This window comes from Barbatula barbatula (assembly GCF_947034865.1).
Source record: "Barbatula barbatula genome assembly, chromosome: 8".
Taxonomy (NCBI): Eukaryota; Metazoa; Chordata; class Actinopteri; order Cypriniformes; family Nemacheilidae; genus Barbatula; species Barbatula barbatula.
Genome location: NC_136771.1, coordinates 10,110,328 through 10,134,946, shown reverse-complemented (window position 1 = coordinate 10,134,946; position 24,619 = coordinate 10,110,328). Strand labels below are relative to the sequence as shown.

The 24,619-nt window shown below is 38.5% G+C and overlaps 1 protein-coding gene across 4 annotated transcripts; it reads right to left on the bottom strand.

Annotated features, from left to right (window-relative positions):
* Positions 1-635: 635 nt before the first annotated feature.
* Positions 636-22,672, bottom strand: dctd (dCMP deaminase). 4 transcript variants are annotated; one of them, XM_079463474.1, is made up of 7 exons: positions 22,631-22,671; positions 17,924-18,035; positions 14,715-14,850; positions 12,396-12,512; positions 4,477-4,573; positions 1,454-1,604; positions 653-1,263 (listed from the first exon to the last, which is right to left on the bottom strand). In XM_079463474.1, exons 2-6 carry the CDS (start codon positions 18,014-18,016, stop codon positions 1,502-1,504), a joined length of 546 nt encoding a protein of 181 aa, XP_079319600.1. In that variant the 5' UTR covers positions 18,017-18,035; positions 22,631-22,671; the 3' UTR covers positions 653-1,263; positions 1,454-1,501. The 4 variants fall into 4 exon arrangements, with proteins under 4 accessions (XP_079319597.1, XP_079319600.1, XP_079319598.1 ...); XM_079463472.1 differs by lacking the exon at positions 22,631-22,671 and adding an exon at positions 22,472-22,606; XM_079463471.1 differs by lacking the exon at positions 22,631-22,671 and adding an exon at positions 22,472-22,628 and having other exon boundaries at positions 636-1,604.
* Between the last annotated feature and the right edge of the window lie 1,947 nt (positions 22,673-24,619).

The following is a 24,619-nucleotide window of genomic DNA, read 5'->3' as shown; positions in this document are numbered from 1 at the left end:
CCCAAATGCAGCACACGTCTTATCAGCTTTTACATATGAAGCCGAATCCGTTATATTATGTTTATACAATTTTGAAAAATCTCATCTATTACATTTACATTTACTCATTTAGCAGACGCTTTTATCCAAAGCAACTTACAGACAGTTCTTGTTATTATGTGACTATTCTACTTATGTGGGCATTCATTCCAGGGCCTTTTATAAGAGAAGCAATTTTGAAAATGGCTTCGTATTATCTTAGGGCTGAGAAGTGGTATTATCGTTGTATTCTTTTTGGGCAAACCAAAGACATGCAAGAATTGCAATCTAATAGAACCATTACATCAACTATTACATCAAAAGCATTTTAGTCTGAATGATGGTTTTGTTTTGTTAAAAGAAATCAGCATTTTCGTATCATAGGAGAAATGGATAGACCTAGATAAAGTCACTGTCATCTCAGAATGAAACTTTGTTGTTTTTGAATGTTTTGATCACGACTAATGCAAAATAATTCCAATGCACTTAACAAATGGTTGACCTGTGAAAACTGTGATTGTAAACAGTGTAATTCTATACGCAGCTGTTTGGCAATTCTGATAAATACTGACCATACGGAGTAGTGTAAAAAAGCAACATTCAGATTTTCATGGTATATGTATGCAACACAAATAATGGAAAATTTAGCAGTTTTTATTTTGAGACAACGATTCAAGTATAGCAGTGTATACAGAACAAAAACATGTTCAAATTGATATGTTAGCAACTTTTAAGACTAATCCTATTAAAAACCAAATTCTAACATTTGTTTCTCTCAGACAACAATGTGTATTGTAAATCAATGATTGACAGAATATACAAAAAATGTAGTGAGGAAAGGTGCTGCAACAGAAATAAACTGTATAAAAATAACACCTAACCGGCCATCTTAAAGGTAAATGTTATATTTACCAATAATGATGCTTTCAGATAGATTTTCTCGTCTAAACTCACCCATAAACACTTAAAACAATCTGAATTTAAGACTTACCTCACATTTAACAACTAACTTATTGCCATTGAAGAAATTAAAATGTTTTCTGTACATTAGAATATAAAAAACAAAGTTAAAGGGATAGAACTTCTGTCATTTACTCACCCTATTGTCATTTCAAACCCTGTATATGGCATTTTATCCTTCGTAACACAAAAGTAGATATTTTAAGAAATGAAATTTTTTGTCTATATAATGAATGGGGTCCAATGTTGTACGGTTACCAATGTTCTTCAAAATATCTTCGTGTTCTGCAAAGAAAGAACGTGATACAGGTTTGAAATAACAGGGTGTGTGAATGTTATTTTTTTTTTGAGTGAAATCCAGGTCCCAATAGGTCGACATTCATTTTTAAAACCATAAAAACAACAACTAATCCATTGTGAATGATTAATGATCCCCATAAAAACCATGAAGATTATCATCAGCATAAATACGTACAACATCGTGTGTTTTCCGCTTTGAGTGTCATCGTGCATGTTCCTCTGTCTACGGTGACTGCAGCCCCTCTAGACAATTGACACTGTTCATTCCAGAGTGATTGATCGAACTAAAATCTATAACAATCCTGCTTTTCTTTGGCTCGAACTGCCTGTAAGAACGAAACATAAAAACAATATAAAACTGACATTGGTCCAAATCAAGAAAGATTACAATTCAAGTTAAAGCAGACATACAAATGTGCACTTCCATTTCAAAGCACCTTGATAGCATGAAAGACAAAACTTTCTGTCCTCGTTGTTCTTGTCTCATAAGCGACTGACCTCAACAATAAAGCATCGAGTTAAACAAGTTACAGACTCTTGAGAGAACACAAGCAGCTTCCCCACCATCAGGCAAAAGGACAGAGTAGCTCCGCATCTAAAAAGAAACCGTCCCACCAAAAGGAACCAAACCAGCAGGTGGTAAACTCTTTATTTTCACACTTTTAGCCTTGTCCTTCTGTGTCGAAGAAAATAAGGATATAATCTATATGTAGTTCACGCATGTCACCAGCTTCCGCAGAATAAAACGTGTATAAGATTGTTAAATGTCCAGATGAGTATTCACTGGTGCATAGCGATCAATGCTGACTTTGCATCAGGGTCAGAAAGCTAGTAATCTCACGTTCGACGCCGGATCCATTTTAATACGGGTTTTATTAAGTAGCTCTCGGCTTTGCAATCAAAGGGTTGAACCCATGGAAATGAAGACATCGAGCTGGCCGAATTCGTAGTAACGCTGGAAGAATTTCCGTAGATGGGGAACAACCTTCAAAAAGCGTCAGCAGGGGAATTAACCTTGCTACCCTCAAAGACAGCCAAACAGCATGAAAGTATCTTCAAGGATTTCCTGATTTTCATCTTCAGGCGGATCTACTCCTTTTGTCTCCTCAGGCTCATGTCCCCCCAGTCCCATTTGATCTCGCTCTGATGAAAGTCTTCAGAGCATATTTAGCGTGCATCTATATATAGTGCGTACAAATAACCGGTGAGATGTGATTTCCGTCCTGTCCTCTCTGGCTGTGGTTCCCGCTGGCTCTCTCAAACACAAAGGGGACTGTGTGAGGACGTCAAACCCCACAGGGTTAACTGTCAACTCAACTGAACTCTCTGTGTTACTGAAAACAAGGGTGAAGGACAACATCACTCGTTTTACACACATTCAAGTCTCTTAGGTCATTAGGCGATTGCCATAGCACAGAAATAAACTAAATGGTATTTATCAGTATTGAATAAAAATTCAATTGCTTTTTTATTCCTGTAGCTCAAGGCTAATAAAGTTAACTAGTCAACTATATGATTAACAGAAATGTTTCTGTTAAAAAAGCTTCTGTAAATCAAATAAAATATCAACCTAAAATTTGTAAAAAAAAATAATTAACTTACGTAATTGCCAAGGCAGCATTTCCTTGAGTTTGAGGCCATAAAATATTATTTGTTTTTTGTTTTAGTTTTTATTGATAATAAAATGACAAAAGCACATTTAAAATGTAAACAAATAATGAAAACTAAAAACAATGTAATGAATAATTAAAAACAATATTATTAGAATTATATAATAGTATATTCCATAATAACAATACTAATTTGAATGTGTCTAATATAGGAATTTATAATACTATAACATAATAATAATATACCAATGATATTAATAATAATTACAATAATAATAATAATATCATTGCTTTATTATTGGTACAGCAATAATATAATTGCTATATTGTTATTGAACAATAACAATAACAACAACAACAACAACAACAACAACAACAATAATAATAGGTATATTATTGGTATAGCAAAAAAAATAATATTATAAATGAAAATATTTTCATTTACAAAAAACAACACTGCAAATAAAACTAATAAAGCTGTTGTAGCTCAAACAGTAGTACGATTCTCTGTTAGCGCCAACATCATGGATTTGATTCCCCGGGAATGCATTGACTGAAAAAATAAACTGTATACTCTGAAAACAATGAAAGTCGTTTTGGATAAAAGTTTTTGCCAAATGCATAAATGTACAAAGCCTACAAATCTCAGGACAAACACTTGTACTTGTATTCTTAGAACTGCTCAAACGTGTATGTGAAGAGCAGCAACAAAGTAAACAACCAGAATTTTGATGCGAGCGCCGCAATACAAGAATGTAGTCAAGTGCTTGCTGGCGAATTGTTATGCAGTTGCCAAGATGATTCTTACGAGGTTACCTACAGGTAAGAAATCCACCTTCAATTTTTCGACAATATTGTGTCTATGGTTGTGTTCCTCACTTGAACCAAGTCTATGGATTTTCACCTATTTATTCATTATATTTTTAGAAAGGGATCAAGCAGAATATTTTACATAAAAGTTTCCATTTAATGCACCGTACCGGATTTAGACAGAGGCTAATTTCCATTCTTAGTCCCATGGCAGGTCACTGTTAACAACCTCTCACAGAAATAATTCATGCTTGATACATACATTATCGTTCACAAGAACACACACACTCAATCTTGTCAGCACACAAAAAAGGATTAACTTTTATAACAACTCTTGGCCCCCTTTTAATATTGTGAGGCTGCGTATTCCAATATGTAGTTGATTATACAGAAATACTATTAAAAGAATATCAAACCCATTTTAAAAATTTCAAAGCCACTTTTAAACCAATTTAAGTGAGCCGAAAATGTATTCATACTAATGGATGCCCGTTTATGGCACTTCAGACTTAAGTCTAGCTATAAAGGTGTCTGCTTGTTCTGTAGCGAACATTTGGCCCACCAAGACCACATTCTGCAAACTCACTCCTCCCCAGCTCGTCTCTTTTCCTCACAGAGGCTTTTTAAGGTCTCAGCTCACACATTTACCCACAGGTCTGAGGGTCGGGCTCAATTGCAGCCTTGATTTTGTTATAGATCAGGCCAGAAGTGACAAGAATGCAAATGAAGTGGCTTCATACACCGACCCACCACTCAACCCCGGACACGAGAGACTCACTTGTATGCGACTCCCGCCAAGTTAAGCAGCCGTCTGGAGGCAGTCATTTCTGGACTGTCGTGGTATTTGTCTGACAAATAGATCACATCCTTTATACCTGCAGGGCAGAGACAGAAGACAAGACAGTACGGCAAAAGCACACTTAAACACACACACAAAATTCAACAAACTTAAATTGGGAATGGACAGCTTTGGGAGAAGGAAGGAGAGTTGCTAACTTATCTCGGCAGGCTCGAGACAATTTCAACCAATCCCAATTGAGAGGAAATCTACCCCACTGGCGTCTTTAAAACACGCGGCGCATTTGGCGGCACCCCCATGGTTCAAGCTGGCTATTTGCGAGCGGCCCACAAGAGGCAATTCTATAAAGAGCACAGTTAACCGAGCGTTGCAGGATAGTGTGAAAAATCTGGCGCCTTCCCCCGCTCTCCCTTAAAGCTTTCAGAGGTGAACGATCCAACATTGCCACAACTGTCGTTCCCACCTCCAATAAATGTACCAGATACCCACCTGTCCCGTCCCTCCCCACCAAAACACAAAGTCTCTCCATCATGTACTTTATCTGCACAGGAGGAGAGAATGGCTGTGATCGAAGACAAAATCATTTGCACAGAGTGAATTCCACCTGTCATTAAAGGCTGTCATTACAAGCGTGGGGCCTCTCGAAAGTATTGCTTCAACAATTTTGAAGAGGGAACAGTCGAAATTACTATGAACACCCTGGCTATGCCCATCTCACAACCATTTCGATGGTGACATTTGACGCAGAGAGGGAAAAAAGGTATTGTCCTAGTTTTATATGACTATTTAGAATAAAGCAAGCCCTCATAGTTTAAAACAAGTGGCTGCCGTGTGGAATTTTTTCAGCCCTTTCCTTAACGCATCAAGTAGTTCCATGTAAACATGTTTTAAAAACGCCCCGCAAAAACACACGGATAAGCATCAGAGTCGCTCAAAACCCATCCGAAAAGACAAGCTGTCCGACAAGACGAAAGGCTCTGATGGAAGGTGGAGCAGAACTCTGGAGATGCCACTTTCCAGAACGCTGTGGAGATGAGCTGGTGACAGTGCACATCAGTCGCTCCAAAAAAGTCACAGGAAGTGACAAGATGGCAGGCACTTGGGAGCTGAACGCTTTAATTCCACAGAGAGTGGAAAGGCTCTGAAACCACACTTCAGATGCGGCACCACAGGCACCGGAGAGCCAAAGAGCAGAAGGACATCAATGCCGGGGAAAGTGAAAATGATTCCGTGTCATTTTAAGCAGCAAGATTGAGAAAGAGATGCATTTGAACCGCATTGGAAAAGCACAGCCATGCTTCCTCACTGGAGAAGCGGCTACAGGATTGCAGAGGAAAGGAATCAAATGAAATATCTGGGGACTTCACTTTCACCAAGCCTCAGGTTCTTTATCCTTGTCTGTAATTTTGCCCGCAGAACATGGATTCGAAAAAAGGGAGAATGTACAGTGGAGATTTTGACACTGTAGTCAAAGAGCAGTTGTCAAATCACAGACCCAGCAGACGTTTAATAGGGAATCGGATTAAGCAACAGTGACGCTGGCACATGAAAATCATACCACTGACACTAAACAGTACAAAAGCAAGATTAAAAAAGTCTTTGCTTTAATAATGGTTGTAATTCAATAATATTAAGAACCAGGGCTACAGACCAAAATAACAACTAAGGAGACATTGGTTTCTATAGGAGAAAAAAAACAGGCGGCAAGAATTTTTTTTAGTTATCCTGCTGTGTATACATCTTTGCTCACATCAAGTTTTTTTATTAGTGGTTTTCCCCTTATAAGCAGGGCAATACGGAATCTGCAGACTTTTTTAAATTCTGCACTAAAATTTGGGTCAAATCTACAGAATTATTTCAAATGGGTTTACATTTGTACACAAATATAAATGGGTAAATGTTTTCTTAAAATGCTGCCTGTCTATGCATTTAAATGCACATGACAGCAGATTTGGTTCTCCTTATTTAAAAAGAGGCAGAGAAGTGTTAATGATTGATGCTAAGACGGATTCAACTCTGAATATACCAGACCAAATTACTCACAACAAACAGTACATACTAGAAACATGCTCATGTTGTGTGTGTGTGTGTGTGTGTGTGTGTGTGTGTGTGTGTGTGTACGTGTCAATAACAAGCGCTAAAATCCACGGAATCCCAAGGAGTTTTCTGCAGAGATCTGCGGGCACTTATTCCGAGCTGCCTCATTGAGCATTAGTTTCCTGAGTGTGGAAAGACGGTGAGCAGAGCTCTGGCACTGAGCGTGCAGGAAAAAGCCCAACTGCTGGTGTAACGGGTCACTCGCACCACTCCTGCTACAAGGGGACCTCAAACCGTGTCAGTCCGGCAGGGGACTCGGCGGTCTAACAGGGAGGCTAAAGACAGAAGCCTCTAGCGTCTGCCACTGGAGCACCTCTTGGGTCGGGATGTGAGATTTACCTGCACAGCTCTCTCCCTCGCTGGCCTACGTTACACTGGCGGATTTTTTTAAAAGCGCCTCTTCAGTTGGAAACACTTCTACAACGAGTACATTTGCATGTTCGTTTGCAAATGTAAATATCACTCATTTTTGGTCGCAAATGCGAACATTAAATACCAAATGAATTCGCTCCTCTGGATGAGATGTAAACTGAGGTCCTGACTCCCTGTGGTCATTAAAGATCCCATTGCACTTCTCGTAAAGAGAAGTGGATTAACCCCGGAGTCCTGGCCAGATTCCCTCCACTGGCCCTTGTCAATCATGGCCTCCAAATAACCCCCATCTCTCTCTCCTCTCCACCTATAGCTGGTGTGTGGTGAACGCACTGGCGCCGTTGTACTGTGGCTGTCTTCGCATCTTGCAGGTGGATGCTTCACATTGGTGGTGGTATGATTGTAAGAGCTTTGGGTGTACAGCAATACACAATTAAGCGCTATATAAATACCTCATTCATTCAAAAGCCAAGATATATATATATATATCGCCTTTATTAAAAAAAGCAAGGATTCGCATTCCATGTCTACTAATATTCCCTACATCCTCATGCTTTTTTAGTGGAGAGAGGATTTTCTGTCTCATATTGTGAGGTTCTCGTAAACAAACATAAGCATAACGCCTTCAAAATGAACAGACAATAAACGACACCTCCGACTCAAATCTTTTAAACTCGCTGCGGGTTAAACATCAGCCGCTTTGCGCTGCTTGATCCGCCCGGCATCATCCGAGAGCTATTTTAATTAGGTCGGACAGTCTTTTTTTGCCGCATCGTGCCGGGCGCAAGTAAGCGTGGGGGAGACGAAAGGGTGAGATGGGGAAAGAGCGTTGCTCGTGTTCCTTAATGATGCCGAAGCATCGAGAGGCAGCTGACACCCCGCTGAGATGCGGGCTGGGGCAAGGCCAAGCATCCTGAAGATCAGACGTATGAGAGCGAGTGTCGTTCTATCTTCAGCACACAGCTTCAGTAGGCTTTGCAACAAGAGTACATGGCGGGGATCAGGAAACATAAACCAAAGCGAGAGAGAGAGAAAGAGCGAGCGAGAGAAACCGAGGACAAAAAGGTTCGGAGGAGAGGAGAGAGACGGGGAAGGAGGTTTTACGCGAGTTCAACAGATAATGAAAATAAAAATGGAGAAGAGATTGCAACAGGGAAAGTTAGAGGAAGACGACCTGTCACCTCGCAGGCTATATGAAAACAGTTGAAAAAACAGGCCGCTCGAAGTGACGCCCACTGCAGCTCCTGGGGGTGACCGGAGAACCATCATTTTATCAGCAGATACATCAGAGTTTCAAATGTAAAGGCTGATATGAAGCGTGAATAGATTTGTTAACGGTAATACAAGTACGTTGCGTTTCACAATTCAGTTTGCACATTTCCACCGAGGGTCTATCTTGTCATGACGTCATTGAAAATTTTTTAACTAGGGCTGCCCCCTTTCAGTCGACTGTTGGTTATTCGACTAAAAGAAAAATGTTTTCATCGTTTGTCTGCATATCATTTTAAAAGTGTATACACACCACGTTAGTAGCTTTACACAGCCGTTCGCTACCCTTAACTTGGATAATGGAATGCTATTATGAGCATGTTTAAATGTTTATTTGTCCAAGGGTGTAAAAGTAACATGGTACCTAAAATGTATGCTATCCTACTCCTACATCCCTCCGCCATCTGTGCGCTTCTAACTGCGGCTGCATCGGCTTCATTGTGTGAGGGACACAGAGCAGTGTTGAGGATGTACAAACTTGGGATCCTGCGACATTCCAAAAAGCTAAACGTTGCTTCATTCATTAAGATTCAGTATAGACCGTAATAAAGCGTATTATGTAAAGAATTGTAGAAGAGCCTGAACGTGAATGGAAAGCGCATAAATAAAAGGCGCTTTGCATGTTCAAGGCTTTTGCTTTTCCGCTTAGCATGTTCAAGGCTTTTGCTTTTCTTTACATATTATGCTTTATTATATGGTGTATACAGAACATTTAGTGTTTTAGATTGTCGCAGGAACATAAGTTTGTTGGGAAAACTGATCTCCGTGTTCTCTGTGAAACCAAAATCACTCATAACCTCCCTCTCTTAACACTACAAAGAGAGTTCACCTATCAAAGTAAACCACATAAAGAATGAAGGAGTATCAATTCACATTTCCCGCCAGTCCTGTGTAAACTACAGCATGAAAAGTTTTTTTTATGCAACGTTTCCGTGAGATGGCGGACCTGGATCATCTGGAGCACCGGGAGTTAACCACGGTCCTCTGCTCATGCGAGCGCCTCCAGACTGGGATCACAAAATTTACAGGGGAATATCAAAAGTTCAGACATATGCCTATGATAAACAATCTAATAGTTGATTCACTACTTACTAGTTGTTGCCTGTAATGTTTGCTATGTCCTTGTGTAGTGATAGTGCTCTTAGCACTCCTGAGCTAAGCGCTCGTTCTTTAAGTGTGCCCAGCACCATTATCCTTACTTTCGCATTATTCAAACATTTTTATACAATATTTTTATAGACTTCAACACTAGGAAATGTTTTTTATTAAATTGTTACTTAGAGTACATCTTTTACCACTGTAAAGTGACTTATTTGTGATATTTGACTGTTGTGTTTTGATTTTCAGAATTTTGAGAAAAACAGGTTAAGTTAAGTGATGACAATAATAGCACTGAAAATTCTGAAAGCTTATCAAATAAACATATAATTTATTTAATACAATTATTATACAGTAAAATAATAATACAAATTTATATTTACAAATGAAATGAAATCCAAATTTTTATATTATTAGACACTAACCAAACAGGAAGTTAACTGGGGGTCGTGCGCTCTCACAGGACAAAGGTGTCGACGTGTTTTCGCTTCTTTGCAAAATAACTTATTTACGAAACGCATTCTGTAGTGTTTGTCCATTAAGGGCTACTGTAGAAACAACATGGTGAACTCTCCATGCAAGAGGACCTGTGGTGTATGTAGATCATATAAATAAATAGCTCATTCTAAGGTAATAAAAACATTATGCTTCATTATGTAAGGTCTTTCTACACCTCTGAAGACATAGTTTTGTATTATATGTATTATATTACATTTCTGTCAATAGATCCTTCAAGAAATTACACATTGGTTTTTCTTTAAATGACAGGGTGAATGACCTTTCTTTTGGGGTGAACGATTCGTTTAATGCTTGATACTTGGATTGGTATAAGACAAGGGTCGGCAACCTTTGAGACCAAAAGAGCCAATTTAGGCCACCAAATTTGATAAACAGCCACAAGAGACCGCCTACTCTGCATACGGACATCATGCATAAACATTAAGAGAAGCGCGCTAGCCAGACAGGATTTAAACTATGCCGGCTAAAGACCTGAAAGTTTGGTTTAGAGACGAAAAACTTACCAAGCAGAATGTTTTCCCACCGTTCCATTTCTAACACACGCATGCAGTGTTTCAACACGGTGTCACATCTGTCAAAGCAAAAAGAGATCTGCTGCTCTCTGTGTTTTTTCTGTCATCTCCGGTCGCGCTCATATGTACATTACATGGACTTATTTAGTCTATTTGAATGAAATATCCGAGAAGGCTAATACATTTACCCAGCCAGGGTATAAAGCTGGGAAAACGTGTACGCTTTTCAGATATTTCTTGAAGAAATCAGGACAGAAGTGGTCAAAAGTGGACAAAATAGACGGATTAAAGCAGCAGGTGTAAACGGACCAAAACGCATCTTAATACCAGGCATAAACAGGGCCTTATAAAGACTGCAGGGAGCTGCAGCAGGGGGCAGATGCGGCTCTAGAGCCATGGGTTGCCGACCCCTGGTATAAGCAGTTAAAAAAAGATGTGCATAGTCTTTAAACTAAAAGCTTGAACAGAGAACTATTAAAAATTACAAATCCCTTACACCTTTACTGTACAGAACAACAAAGCATTCTTTTGATCCAGAGCAAGCAAGCATAGAGAGTACATAATGGCTACTTATGAAATAGGGATGCCAATTAGCTCGACTGTAGGCACGATGTACCACTATAATGCACTGCGAGCAGAAATAAGGGCTTGAACATGGACACAGTTAGGGATGTTCAAATTGGCCGCTTAACCGTTAAACAATAGTAAAAAAAATTACAGATGAATAACTATCAGTTAAACGAAGTTATGTTTATTTTTTTAAGTTAAATAATATAAATACGTTTTTTTAATCATTAATAATGATAGTACTTTAAGAATACATTTTTAAATCACTTTCACAATACATAAAACTAAAAACATGTATGATTTAAAAGCTACATGTGTTAACTCAGCGCTTGCAGACGCGTGAAAATGCCCTCTGAAGCGTTTTTCGAGAAGGATTAAAATCTGATCATCGAAACTGGACAAGCGTAATTCATCTGATTGTTTAGGCCACATTTGTGAGGGCTTTACACCTCCAAACAGAGTGCGTCACTGGCAGCCTTGCTCAAGCTTGAGTTCGTTGTTTTAAATGTAGACGCGCGACAATCGCACTGTGACATTCTCTGAATTGAAGCTTAGCAAAGCAAAACTAAAAGCAGAGCTACTGCAAGGGAAGTCCGGTGCTAGCAATCCATTTATCCTTTACATAAACTTATCTCATGGATGCTTGGCATCGGCAGCTACCTGTGCGCTATGGAAAGGAGAAAACATTGTGACCTGTGGTTTCTGTGCCTTCTTTTAGACGTAACATAAAAATGAATGAGAAATAAATAATGTTTGTATTTTGCGTGGGTATAGCAAATCGTATTTTTATCTGTTAAGCTAGACACATTTATGCCCTCTTTGGATATTTATCCTGGCTGTGGGGGCCCGATGTGTTATCTCTGCTTTCCGAGGACATCTTGTCACGTTACTTTATTAAATAAAAACTAGCCAAGCATTGGATTGAGGTAGGCCTGCTATTTTTATTTTATTACTTTGCCAGTTCTATAATTTGTTAATTATTCAAGTGATTTTCTTGCCTGTTTATTTCATTCTTTGATTTAACATAATTTTTTTGTTTTTCTTTATTGTCCAAAATGCTGCAGGTTCATAAAAATGTGATATGTGAATGCAGGTGCTGTTGTTGATCTATTCATTTGCTGCATGTTTGCATGTTAAAATAAATCTGTGAAATGTATTTTTTACGTGTCACAGACCCTTGTCCACTGTAACTCATTTCGAAGTCGGCCTCCTCTGGATGTCAAAGGCGAAGGCGTATGTGGCGGACAAACGCAATCTCCCGAGGAGGCCTTCGAAATGAGACGCGGACACGCAGTATGCATTTTTATTTCATTCCAATTTAATATGAAAATCTTATCAGTTAACGGTTAATGTTTGGGTAACAAGTGTCGGTTCTCGGTTAGGGAAACCGAAATGAGCATCATTTGAGCACACACAGGCAAACACCCAGAAAGAAACCCTCCAAAGGCACGGAAACACTCTCACCTGCTTGAATAATGAGTTTGGCGCACTCATTACAGGGGAAAAGCGCCACGTACATGGTACAGCCCTTAACATCAGCCGAGTTCTTATTCATGATGGCGTTCAGCTCAGCATGGCACACTGCAAAAAAAACAAAAAACAGCTTGTTATATGTTGAGAAACATGCACACAATAAGCACAGAGCGATGCGTCACAGCCACAATTAACATTTCATCTTCAATTATTGGCTCTGCGCTCTTTTTGGCATGTCAACATTGTACCACTTCACCACAAAAGGCTCTAGTCACCAGTTCACAGTTAAAAAGAATGCGAGTCTGAACAGATGTCAGCTCTCCACAACATCACCCAGAAAAAGCCCAGAATAATCACTCACTCCGCTCGCCTTAATTACGGAGAATGAATTGGCCTATCAGAGGTGGCACATTACCACAGCGCCACGAAACGCCAGCCTGACACACATTTACTTTGGCACAGCTTCAGCACACGGGAGAAGGAGAGTGAATGTAGTTATGATAGAAGAGAGATGTCAATAATTTACGCAGAACACGCGCGCCCCCGCGCTCACACAGGAGTCCAGGCAGCCGACAAAGAGCAAGATGGAGCGCTTGATGGAGTGTGATCTTGACTGAACTCTTAAATCTTTCACAATAAAATTTAACACGCGTTAATATTACATTCCGCCATTAACCTGACTAGACCATCGGTACACAAAATATTGCTACCAATGGACCGGAGAGAAATAAAGCACTGAGAAATGTGTTGAGAAAGATCTTTCACATTGCCAAAGTGACTTACCAATGCCAAAGCATTTAAGCTATACTTTTGATTTTTTGCATGTTTGGATAAATAAACTCACGTGATGACTTCTTTTCTGTTGCAAATTGCCTATTTAAAGCTCATCCCCATAAGGTGATGTTTTTTATGTGTTCACGTCCCGAACAGGCCATATAAGAAAGGCCTGAAATGTGGTCTCCCAGCAACCTCTAGTGGAAAAACACAGTAAAGACCGTTTCTAAGGTAATAGTTCTACACTGCAGACATGAACGATCGGTGTGATGAAGTGGTTGTGGCTCAGAAGTCTTTATTGGAAAATGTCTTGAAACCCCTATAGAGGAAAGGATGGAGACAAATTCTTGTGGAACGAAGAAAGTGAAAAATTGGTTTTGTTCCTCTATGTCAAAGAGTTAAGGATGAACTTCTTTGGCTTAGCAAGCAGTAATTCAAACACCCAAAACACTGTAGAAATAATATTGCCATGCACTACAAACCCCCAAGGTATTGTAAGAGGGACAAACAATTTTGTGGCAACATAACCTCATCCAAACTATTAAGACAATGTTGTTGTAAATTACCCAACGGCTTCAAATGACCTCTAAGTGCTCGGAGTTTATTCTGAAACACATTATTTTCCCACTGAACTGCCTTTAAGTGATTTGTGGCCCTCATATTTCAGCCAACGTTTGATATAATCATATGGTTAATATCTTCTGATTGATTACGTAGGAGAGACTCATAGCTACGGCTCTTTAATAAGCATTTCAAGATACAAACAATACACGCTTCATCCTCATTGTGCCATGTCTGTTCATTAAGGGAGCCAGAGATATGCCAAATGAATCCTTTGAATAGAATAAACATACAGTCAATTGGCATGAAGTTGAACTCTGCGTTTAAATGAGGTAAGTTCATTTAATTTAACTCTGTGGGTCACTTTGCAGGGCCCTCCTCAGATGAGATCTTAAAACAACAACAAAAAAAATCTCATCACATCTCTATTCATTGACATCACAAACCAGAGAGAACGAGTCATAGTTCAGAGAATCAGCCAAGTGCCAGACCGATAAATCCTCAGTAAAGTTTCACACCTTCCTTTTGGCAGCACGACCCATTCAAAATCTCGAGTTGGCATCTGCCGCATACAGGAGTGCCAGATCCATCTCATTTCCATTTCTCATGCTAATAGCTGCCACAAAGTGACCTTACCCATTCCCCAACCAGCAGCTCAACCTCATCTCACTCTCCATACAGGTGAAAACTAACACGACTGTCCCATGAGCTCAAAAGATCATTCAAATAGTGAAGCTGCGTCAACAGATGATCATGGAAAGGGGGAATATACCATTGTAAAATTATATCTATATTTTTAGCCGTTAGATGAATTATGATGCATAACATCATATTTAACATATTTGAGTGATCTGCAAACAAATTACTGAATCAGAGTTTCATATAAATAGATATTTTAAACTGATTTACCAACGTAAAAACTTACAGAGATGCTATTAAAACATCTCAAATGCAGCTGTCAAAAACAGAACTGACCGTATGGGTATTTGGTGTCCAGCTTGTTATCAGCACTCCGAGACCAGGGCAGCAGGTCATCATCGCAACCGTTGGGCATCCCATTGTACCCAATTCCCACTATTTTATTCTCCTGATTCACGATACAGGCACCAACCTAGAATAGAATTTTATAAAGGTTTATTTCAAAAGTATGTATCAAAATAGCCAGACAGCAGCACATCTCCGCACTTTTTGTTTCGTGCAAAATGCCAAGAACTTTATGATGCACCATGGTCTTGAATTTTAAAAGACCTTTTCCCCAAAGACAGAAGTCTACAGAAATAATAATTATAAAAAGTCTCGATCAAGTTCTGAACTGACGTCAAGAACAGAGTCTGATGGCTCAATGTCTGTCCCAGCTAGACCTATAAAACTCAACTGATGCAACACAGGTCATTACATGGCTGTCAGCTCACTTCAGTGAGCGTGAGCGAGTGGGGGATTGACAGCACTCAGTTCACTGAAACTCATGTTATAGATACACAATATCACTCTGCCCCTTTAGGAGTAATAACGGATGCATGAATGAGCTGACCAGGACTTATGCTTGAATGAACTAAAATATTGCACAGAAATATTATTTATATTGGCCGGGAGGTCATTGCACAGTGGGGAGCTCTGAAACAAGAACATGTTTTTAGAATACTTGCTTGGAACTGATAAGACACCCGTGTCCTGTGTTTCAATAACTGGCAGAGAGCTATAGGTTGTTAAGAGGTCTGTCAGGTATAGCAACATAAGGGGGCAATACAGAGAAGCAAGTTAACCATTGAAATGTTTTGTTTACAGCAAATTAGAAAAATATTTAAAAATATTTTATGTCACTGGAGTGTACGTTTTAGTCTGTTCTGTTTTGATGCTAAGCTACATTACACTAAGTAAGCAAATATATAGGCTGTGCTTTCCTCGTGGTTTTGTGTTGTTTTCACAGAGACAAAACAGAAAAACAGACATAAATCTTTATTAGTCAAGTATAATTGTTTTTTAAACTTTGACCTAATTTAAGACAGATACCGAGTAAAATAACAATGCGATTAGTTTGTACAGTAACTGAATATTAACATTAAGGAATTACATAAAATCTCACAATTTAGAGAATATTGCACAAATATTCTACAAAATGAATGTTCATTTAGTTTCACAAATTTCTTGTATGTTTCTCACATTTCTTATATTGGCCTTTTTATCAGCCTGTCGGCCACATTGCTTTTTCAATATCGTCATCGGCCATTTAAAACCCCATATCGGTCAAAGATCCTTGTAATTTACTTCGGAATCGAAAAGTCTGCACCACAGAACTCTATCACCAGTCATTCTCTGGGACAAAAGACTGCTAAAATACCCATAAATTACCAATTACACAGAATTAACTGTCCAAAACAAACACTTATTTCAGGTCATTCGATGCAAATGTCAACCTTTTCACCATACTGATAGGTCTATTATATTATAATTACCCAATTCTGACTGGCAATGTTGGAAATATCAATTCAAATGTTTATTAGTTTAACAGTCACCCAAACAAAATTTAATCAAATAGGTTGATGCTTTGTGCAAATATCTTGTGCTAATGTCAAATAAGATGGGATTAACGAAGGCATCCCTTGATTGATTTATATAAGGCCTACTTAATTTTATTGTAATCAGCAATAATTTGTTAAACAATTCAATACAAAATGTAAAAAATACTGTGGCTTCAAGAGACTTCCATACACAGCCACAAGATAGCGCATCAACGTCAATCATACTATCCGCATTAATTCGCATGCAATAAAGGTATTTGCAAACGCTGCATGTTGCGGTTTTAGTTCATTTAAATGTGCATACAGTAGAGACTTCGACGCGTTTGTACTGTATATAGACAGTGACTAGACCAGCTATTTTATTGTTTCAAGCCATTAAATCACAAAACCTATTTTAGTCTCTGTATATAGATAATGTTAAGCACATCATATAGCCTAGACTGGTGGTTCTCAAACTTTTGAGATCAAGTACCACCTTAGATAAAAGTAGTTGCTCCAAGTACCACCTAATGACCGCGTAACAAAAAAAACATCACATGGACATTAAATTATCTTTACACCTCGTCCTCCAAATCTAATGTATTATTAATAATACAAAGCCTTAAAGTTTTTCACAACATTTTTTTATTTACTTTTCAAATTTGACCGTTGCTCAGCTCCCGTGGCAACATGGGATAGATAAGTGTCCATCCGATTCACACTCACAAATTAAAGGCAGAAGTAGCAGACCATCAGAGTTTCTCACCTACTGTTTTTGGACATATTACTCATGACTCTGGTATGGAAGGAGGCGATTTCGGAAACAGCCGCTGTGTTTTATTTGTGTTCAGAGGTTCACAGCGATGTTGCCATGTTTACATATTATTAAGAGCTTAGCATTTGTTGTTTAGCCTTTTTTTATGAAGCTGCAGATACGTTATATAGTTTGTAAAAGTGAACAGTTGCACGTACTGTTTTTTTTTAACTCATTAAATGTGTCGATTTGTAGGTTTAATTTGGGCTTGTCATTGTTTGCTGTTCTCTTCAACAATATGATCTGGCAACACCATAGCTCTTCTGGTATAGGCGCAAACTGAAACTCGCGCCCATTATTCACTGGAGTCATTTCCAGTCACGTTTAATTTGTTACCTCTGCAATAAAGAGTCATTCCTCCTCCATTTGTTGGATATTACTGCTTCTGGTTTGCACATTTTAATTGACAGAAGTCCTACAAAATATGTCACCTCTAAAAAAATGTGTGTCCTTTTTTGTCACATCCATAACAGATAAATTTTTCTCTCTTTTAAAAGAAAATTATATAGACGGATATATTTCTGATGTCTGGACTCCTGGATTTAGTAAAATATAAATAGATGGCTCATACATTCTGGGAGAGTTCAGATTTCAAATTTTGACTAAAGATCAAAATCACATCCATAACACTGGAATTGCATATTATCTAAAATTGACGACCTTGCCGAACCACATTTCAGTCTAATATTGCAGAAATAACCCAGCCAACATCTGTTTCAGTCTAAGAACACATTCAAACAACTCCACAATGCTGTTGAGGTTTAAGGTGCAGAAATGCATTATTTACGGACTGCTTTACCAGTCGAATACCCAAGTGATTTGGGCATATGGATAAAAACTAGAGTTCGGCAGGCTGGCCTGTGGTGGGTTACCTGAGAATTAGGGTCTTTGCTCCTCTGTGCTGATAAGAACGCAACAGCCATGAAATATTCAGGCCACTCCAGATAGTCCTGCCTCTTCTTCATCTGACCTTCACTGTGTGTTCTGATGGATGAGGAGGAATAAGAGAAAAAATATGAATGCATATAAAATCACCATAAAACAGGTATATCTAAATAGCACAGCAATGGTGCTTTGAACAAGCATGTCATTTTCCTATTCTCTTAATTGAGTACATTTTTAGAAGTCCATCTTCTTGACTTTTCTGATCGCAACAATTGCATCCCCTAAAAGCCCATCGGTGACTCTCTACATGTGATATGAGCAATGGCAGACATTATCATCAGATAGGTATCCTCCAGGGCTTTCATTTTTGTGTAAAGTGATATGACACCTTTTGCAGCACATCTCAGTGACTGCCTTTGAGACACAGGAAATTATGTGTGAACATCTAATGGACCCATCTGACTTGAATCTCTTTTTTCTAGTCTTTCTAGTGATTCATACTTTTCTGAGCAGCTGTCTATGTGTAATGGAGAAATGCTGAGGTTTGATGATCTGAAGCTAATGGGCAATGCAATAAGACAATGCTGAAGCAAATCATTCAGCAACTCAAAAATGCAGTTATCTGTTAACTGTTCGCATAATAAAGACTTGGATTGTAATACCCTGACATTAAAGATGGCACTTTGGAGTTCCTTTTATATCTAATGTGTTTTGAACTCAGACAACAACCTGCTCCTTAACACCTCCAAGACAAAGGAGATCATCGTGGACTTCACGAAGGCGAAAGGAGACACACACGACCCCGTCCACATTAATGGAATGGCTGTTGAACGTGTTTCCAGTTTTAAGTTCCTGGGGACTCACATTTCGGAGGACCTGTCCTGGACCACCAACACCTCATGCCTGGTCAAGAAGGCTCACCAGCGTCTCTTCTTTCTGAGGACACTGAAGAAGAACCAACTGTCTTCAACTATCCTGGTGAACTTCTATCGCTGCACGATAGAGAGCATCCTGACCAACTGTGTCACAGTCTGGTACGGGAACTGTTCTGTTGCTGAGCGCAAGGCACTGCAGCGGGTGGTGAAAACAGCCAAGCGCATCACAGGGACTACACTTTCTGCCATTGAGGACATCCAGAAGAAACACTGTCTGCGTCGAGCTCGAAGCATTCTCAAGGACTCCTCTCACCCCGCTCATAGACTGTTTACTCTCCTGCCTTCTGGTAGGCGCTTCCGGTGCCTCCGGACAAGAACCAGCAGACTAAGAAACAGCTTTTTTCCCAGAGCTGTTTCATTATTGAACTCTGCCCCCCACTGATTCCACTACCTCTCATACCCTTAACTCCAATGCTGCTACAACATTGTTTACATTGCACTATAGGGCTGCATGCATGACTGAACTGTACACACCAGTACTTCATGTATCTGCTCTACCGGACTGTTTACACACACACAGCATCATTTGCACTCTATACTGCTCACTTGCACACCAGGGACCCGTTTCAATAAGGAGGTTCAAGCAACACTGAGTTAAAATATGAACTCTGAGTTGATTTACTCAGATAATCGCTACTCTGAGTTTTCTGTTTCAGAACAGCTGGTTTCAATGAGTTCAATCCACTCTGAGTAAGTTTACTCGAGGTTACGCGTGTTCACCGCGGCTTTATAAAGCCATCATCAATTGAGCGAAGATAACACGATTCACCATGGCAACGCCACGTGACAAAAAGCGTTCCGTTTATTTCTTGCAGACGAATTGGAGGCACTATATAAAAATGTGTCTATATATACACATTTACATGTAAGATATGTATATCTTACATGTAAATGTGTATATATAGACACATTTTTATATAGTGCCTCCATATAAACACATATATACCTTCGGTTTTTGTCATGTAAGGGCAATCCTTCTGCAATAAAAAGAACATGGCAGCAGCTGAAAATAAAATATAAAAACATCATTCAGTCCGGTGAGTTTAAATGCTCTTGCTTGTAGGATGCCTGACTGGGAAATGCTTGATATATTTAATAAACTGGCTTTGAAAGTTATGAGGATATGAGAACCGAGCACTGTGGCTATAGAAGACAAAAAACTGGCGATGCTTGCCCCTGCTCCAGCTGTGTGTAACGGAGTGAAGAGCTGTGCAGTGTGTAATCTTCACTCCCTGACCAACAGACAGAGACGCTCTACGGCTCATCGTTAGAGCGCCCATCTCTCATTCGGGCCAACGTCGGTTCGAAGACCGCGCGAGTGGGATCGGCTACATGTGCACCCAATCACAATGGGAAATCCTAAAGGGTATTTAAATTATTAGCTACTTCCAGAGGTGCAGCAACACCACATTTATTTGATCAGCTTATTCAGAAAGGCGTTCACCATTCACCTGTAATCCTATGAACCTCCTCTTTGATGGCTCTCACAGGAAACTTAACACAAATGTATAAAAAGTGCTTGAGAGCGATTCACACTTGTCTTACTGCTATGCATACAGTTGCCTTGCTATCGTGTTCTGCATCCCTGTGTTATAAAGAAAGCTTCCGTTAGCAAAGAAACGTGACCATAAAAATAATCTGCTCAGATGTAAGAGCGCATTCACGAGAGAGGTTTGTGATGTAAGGATGAAGCAGATTGTGAATATATTTAATGGACTGTAAAGAAAAACTGTATCGCTCAAATAAAGAATCCTCCGGATATGATAAAACATCCAAACGGGGCTTCACCATATATTCTCTCCCGACGTAAATTTAACTCTCTCTGAATGAATGCAGCTTCCTCATCTACGGGTACTGAATAAACGGACATTTAATGTCTGTGTTATAAATTTGTGCGCGATTAAGGAACACGATTGAAAAAACAAACGGCGTAGGCAAGTTCAACACCGCTCGCGCTTCTAAAGGGGGCGGAGATTGTAACAAACCTCGGGTTAGTGGAATAAAACCTGCTCCAGACCAGGTTAGGTTCACAGAGTAGGTTACTATGGTTACTCACTCTAAGTATAATATACCTTGATTTCTGAAACGGGCTTGACTTACCCCGCGGTCACGGGTTTGATATACCTCACGTTCTGAAACTGAAAACCCAGAGTATCCCGTTTTCTGGGGTTAACTTACTCTGAGTTTGCACTTACCCTGCTTTCTGAAACGGGTCCCAGGAATATTTAACTGAATGCTCATTTGCACTAATGGACCACTTACTTAACTGCATTAACCTATCTACTGCACTGTAATTCTATTAACTGCATCTACTCATCTATTGCACTGTAACTTCAATAACTGCATTAACTAACCAACTGCACGGTAACTCTGTTAACTGCATCTACTCATCAATTGCACTATAACTTCAATAGCTGCATTAACTAATCTACTGCTCTGTAACCTTATTAACTGCATTAACTCATCTTCTGGACTGCAACCTATTAACTGCATTAACTCATATACTGCACCGTAACTTTAATAACTGCAACTTCAACAACTGCATTAACTCACCTACTGCACTGCAACTATAATAGCCAATGTCAATAATTTATGCATACCCAAGTCACTTGCACTATTTTAGTCTAAATTATTATCTGTTCATATCCACCTGTACATTTATGTTCATAGTATATAGCCATCTGTATATATTGTTCATAGTATATACCTACTGTCATATTTTCATAGAACATTCCTACTGCAAAATATTTTTATAGTCCATGCCCACTGTATTATATTCTCACTTCTGTATTTATTCTAACTGTATATCCTGCACTTGCTAACTGCACTTCTGGTTAGACCTAAACTACATTTCGTTACACTGTACTTGTATATGTGTAATGACAATAAAGTTGAATCTAATCTAATCTAATAAGACAGACTGTCATGATGTGTCATCCAAACATTTTGTAATGAACCCTGTAGCCAAAGGAAAACACCCCAAATAATTACTTACTGGTGTGCATAAGAGCCGCATGCGCACGTTTCATAAATAAAAAAAAATTGTACTTGGGCACATTCAAAAATTTCATTCGTAGGACAAAATATATAAAAATGTTACACACTGTTGATAATTGAGGCTTGAAGAGGTTTGAGGCAAAAGTTTGATCAAAGTGATATAAAAAAGACTCTCAAAGTCCTATTTATTTATACAACAAGTATTAATTCTGCGCGTAACCTTGTCGTTTTTGCCAAGGAACATTTCCACACAAAACCAGCAGCCGAACGGTTGCACGTATCTGAGCAACAGAAAGAGGTGTTTCCTTACTGATTGAATCGAGTTAGTCAATGATTCAGATGCCGTTTGAACTCCTCATTGATTTAAAAAGATCTGCCCACTTTTAGTCAAAGTTGGTTTAAAACAGTAGTTCTCAGAGGGGCAGCTGGCACCTAAAAATAGTTTTATAGCCCCAATAAAAATGTTTTTCGAAACGTCTGACAATAAATGAGGCTCAGACCGGTTATGGCTAACGTTACGATAAGTGAGCAATGGGCACTTTATTTTGTCCCGAGAGATTAGTAGCTTGCGATTTACTACGCAGTGAAATAATGACACTTTACCCGTTAAGGTGTGATGTGTTGTTTTCCGTTTGGTCCATTGCTTGAACTGAAAAGGCAAAGTCTGCTTAACAATTCTTTTCAAGAAACGTGCGTGACCTGCAATGACACATCCGGCCTGCACACAAAACTTCCCGCGAAAACTAATGAAAATCCGCCTACCTTTAGATGACGCATAGCGTTGTATTGAAGAGCACCATCTCTGCGCTAAATCTGCGCATTACAATCTTTATTCCAGTGGTTTCCATGCTGTTCTTCTTTGGTCAAAAAACACTTGAATGCAGTTCAAATTGAGCAAATCTTTGAAGTGTCCTTTCAGTCATAATTTACCAACGTTTTTTTTCTTCATGTTTAAAACATTGTAAAATGTAAAAACATTGTAAAAATGTTAGAACTGGGCAATGTCAACCTTACCATGAGAAATTAGTTTTTTATCAAAGGTTTTTACTACACTAACAGCACAGATCTCTAAATGGCCATGTGAGGTCTTCTCTTGATTTTATTTTATTTTAGTGCATGGTTTTCTATTGTCCGGTAAGTGCCATTTTCTAAATTGTTGCATCTAACGGTATACATATTCCTCATAAATGGCAACATGAAAATAAAGTAACTATTTTATGTTCTATAAAGAGCAATCCCTTATTTGTTCGGTATTAATATGTACATATTAATTAACAGAAATCCTACAAGACTGATATTTTTCTGATCTTTAGAGTTATCAACTATGGATTAGTAAAATTTAAACAGATAGTTCAATATATTGGTAACAAATACATTCTCTGAGCGTTTATATACCACACCCATAATGCAAAATTTCACATCCATAACACTGGAATTGCCCAAATTGATTTACATTATGAGGACATCATAACTGTCACTGTAATTCAAATTGCATAACCATAATTAACAAAAGTGTAATTAAATTGACCCAAAATTTTTAATTCTGTTTTAATTTATTCACCCTCAGATTGTTCCCAACCTGTATTCAGTTAAATTAATTAAAATTTTATTTATATAGCGCTTTTCACAATGTACATTGTTCCAAAGCAGCTTTACAGGGGAAATTAAAAACACAAAAAAGTTCTTTGTTCTGCTGAACACAAAAGAAGACATTTGGAAGAATGTCAGTGACCAAAGAAATACTATGCGAGTCAATGGGGTATGAGATATGTTTGCTTACTGACATTCTTCCAAAGATCTTCCTTTGTGTTTAGCAGAACAAAGAAATGTATACAGGTTTGGAACAATCTGAGGGTCAGTAAATGATAACATTATTTTCATTTTTGGGTGAACTTTCTCTTTCAGGCATGTGCACAGTATTACCTCCTAGGCTATATAAGGCGTTTAAAATCATCTGACCCCATTACATTTCTAGTGTGAATGTGAACTGTGATCTGACCTGATTAAAGTTTGTTGTTTGGATTAAAAAATCTTCTTTAGCCACAATGAGGCCCTTCCTCATTTAAGGTCGCACTGAAATACATTGAAAACTATACAAATCTGTGCAGTGGAACAAAAAAACACCCTCAAAACCACAAAATTTGAGTTTGTTGGCTTCTACCATGAATACATTAGCCTCAAGGATAACTGTAGACTTATGTGCTCTAAAACCGATATTTTCTCGTCGAATTAACAAAAACATTAGCATTCAAAATTTATAGTCTCTACTCCAGTAAAAGCAAATCAACAATTCGTATCCTCATGCACTCCAGCATTCTTGAAATTCCAGACAGTGAGTTAAACTATTGACTATTTTTTAAAGGAGGGGCCATTTATTATTCTGCCCTAACTTCCTGTCTCGGTGAAAATAACATCAAAGCATTCAACAAAGCACATTTCAAGGCACTTCGGTTGGGTTTTTATCGATTGTCAAATGGATTTATCTGAAGATTCTGGAATTAAAGAACTAAATTGCTAGTCTATCCTCACTAAGATCTTTTTAACATGTAATCATATCAAAGTCAATCATATCAAACAGCACTGCTTTAAGATACATAAAAAAATAAAATTTATGACTAAAATACAACTATGAAATCAATAAAAGAATAGAAAAAACAACATACAAACAGAACACGAAGCAATAAGAAAACAAATATCAAAGACTTAAATCTTGAAGTGTAGTTGGTTTAAATGACTTTTTATAAAAGGAGA

Coding starts and splice junctions, on each gene's coding strand:
- dctd (XM_079463471.1), bottom strand. CDS start 22,509: ATGGACCAAACGGAAAACAACACATCACACCTTAACGG. Junction 14,851..17,923: donor GCAAAGACCCTAATTCTCAG/GTAACCCACCAC, acceptor ATTCTATTCTAG/GTTGGTGCCTGTATCGTGAA. Junction 12,513..14,714: donor GGACACCAAATACCCATACG/GTCAGTTCTGTT, acceptor TTTTTTTTGCAG/TGTGCCATGCTGAGCTGAAC.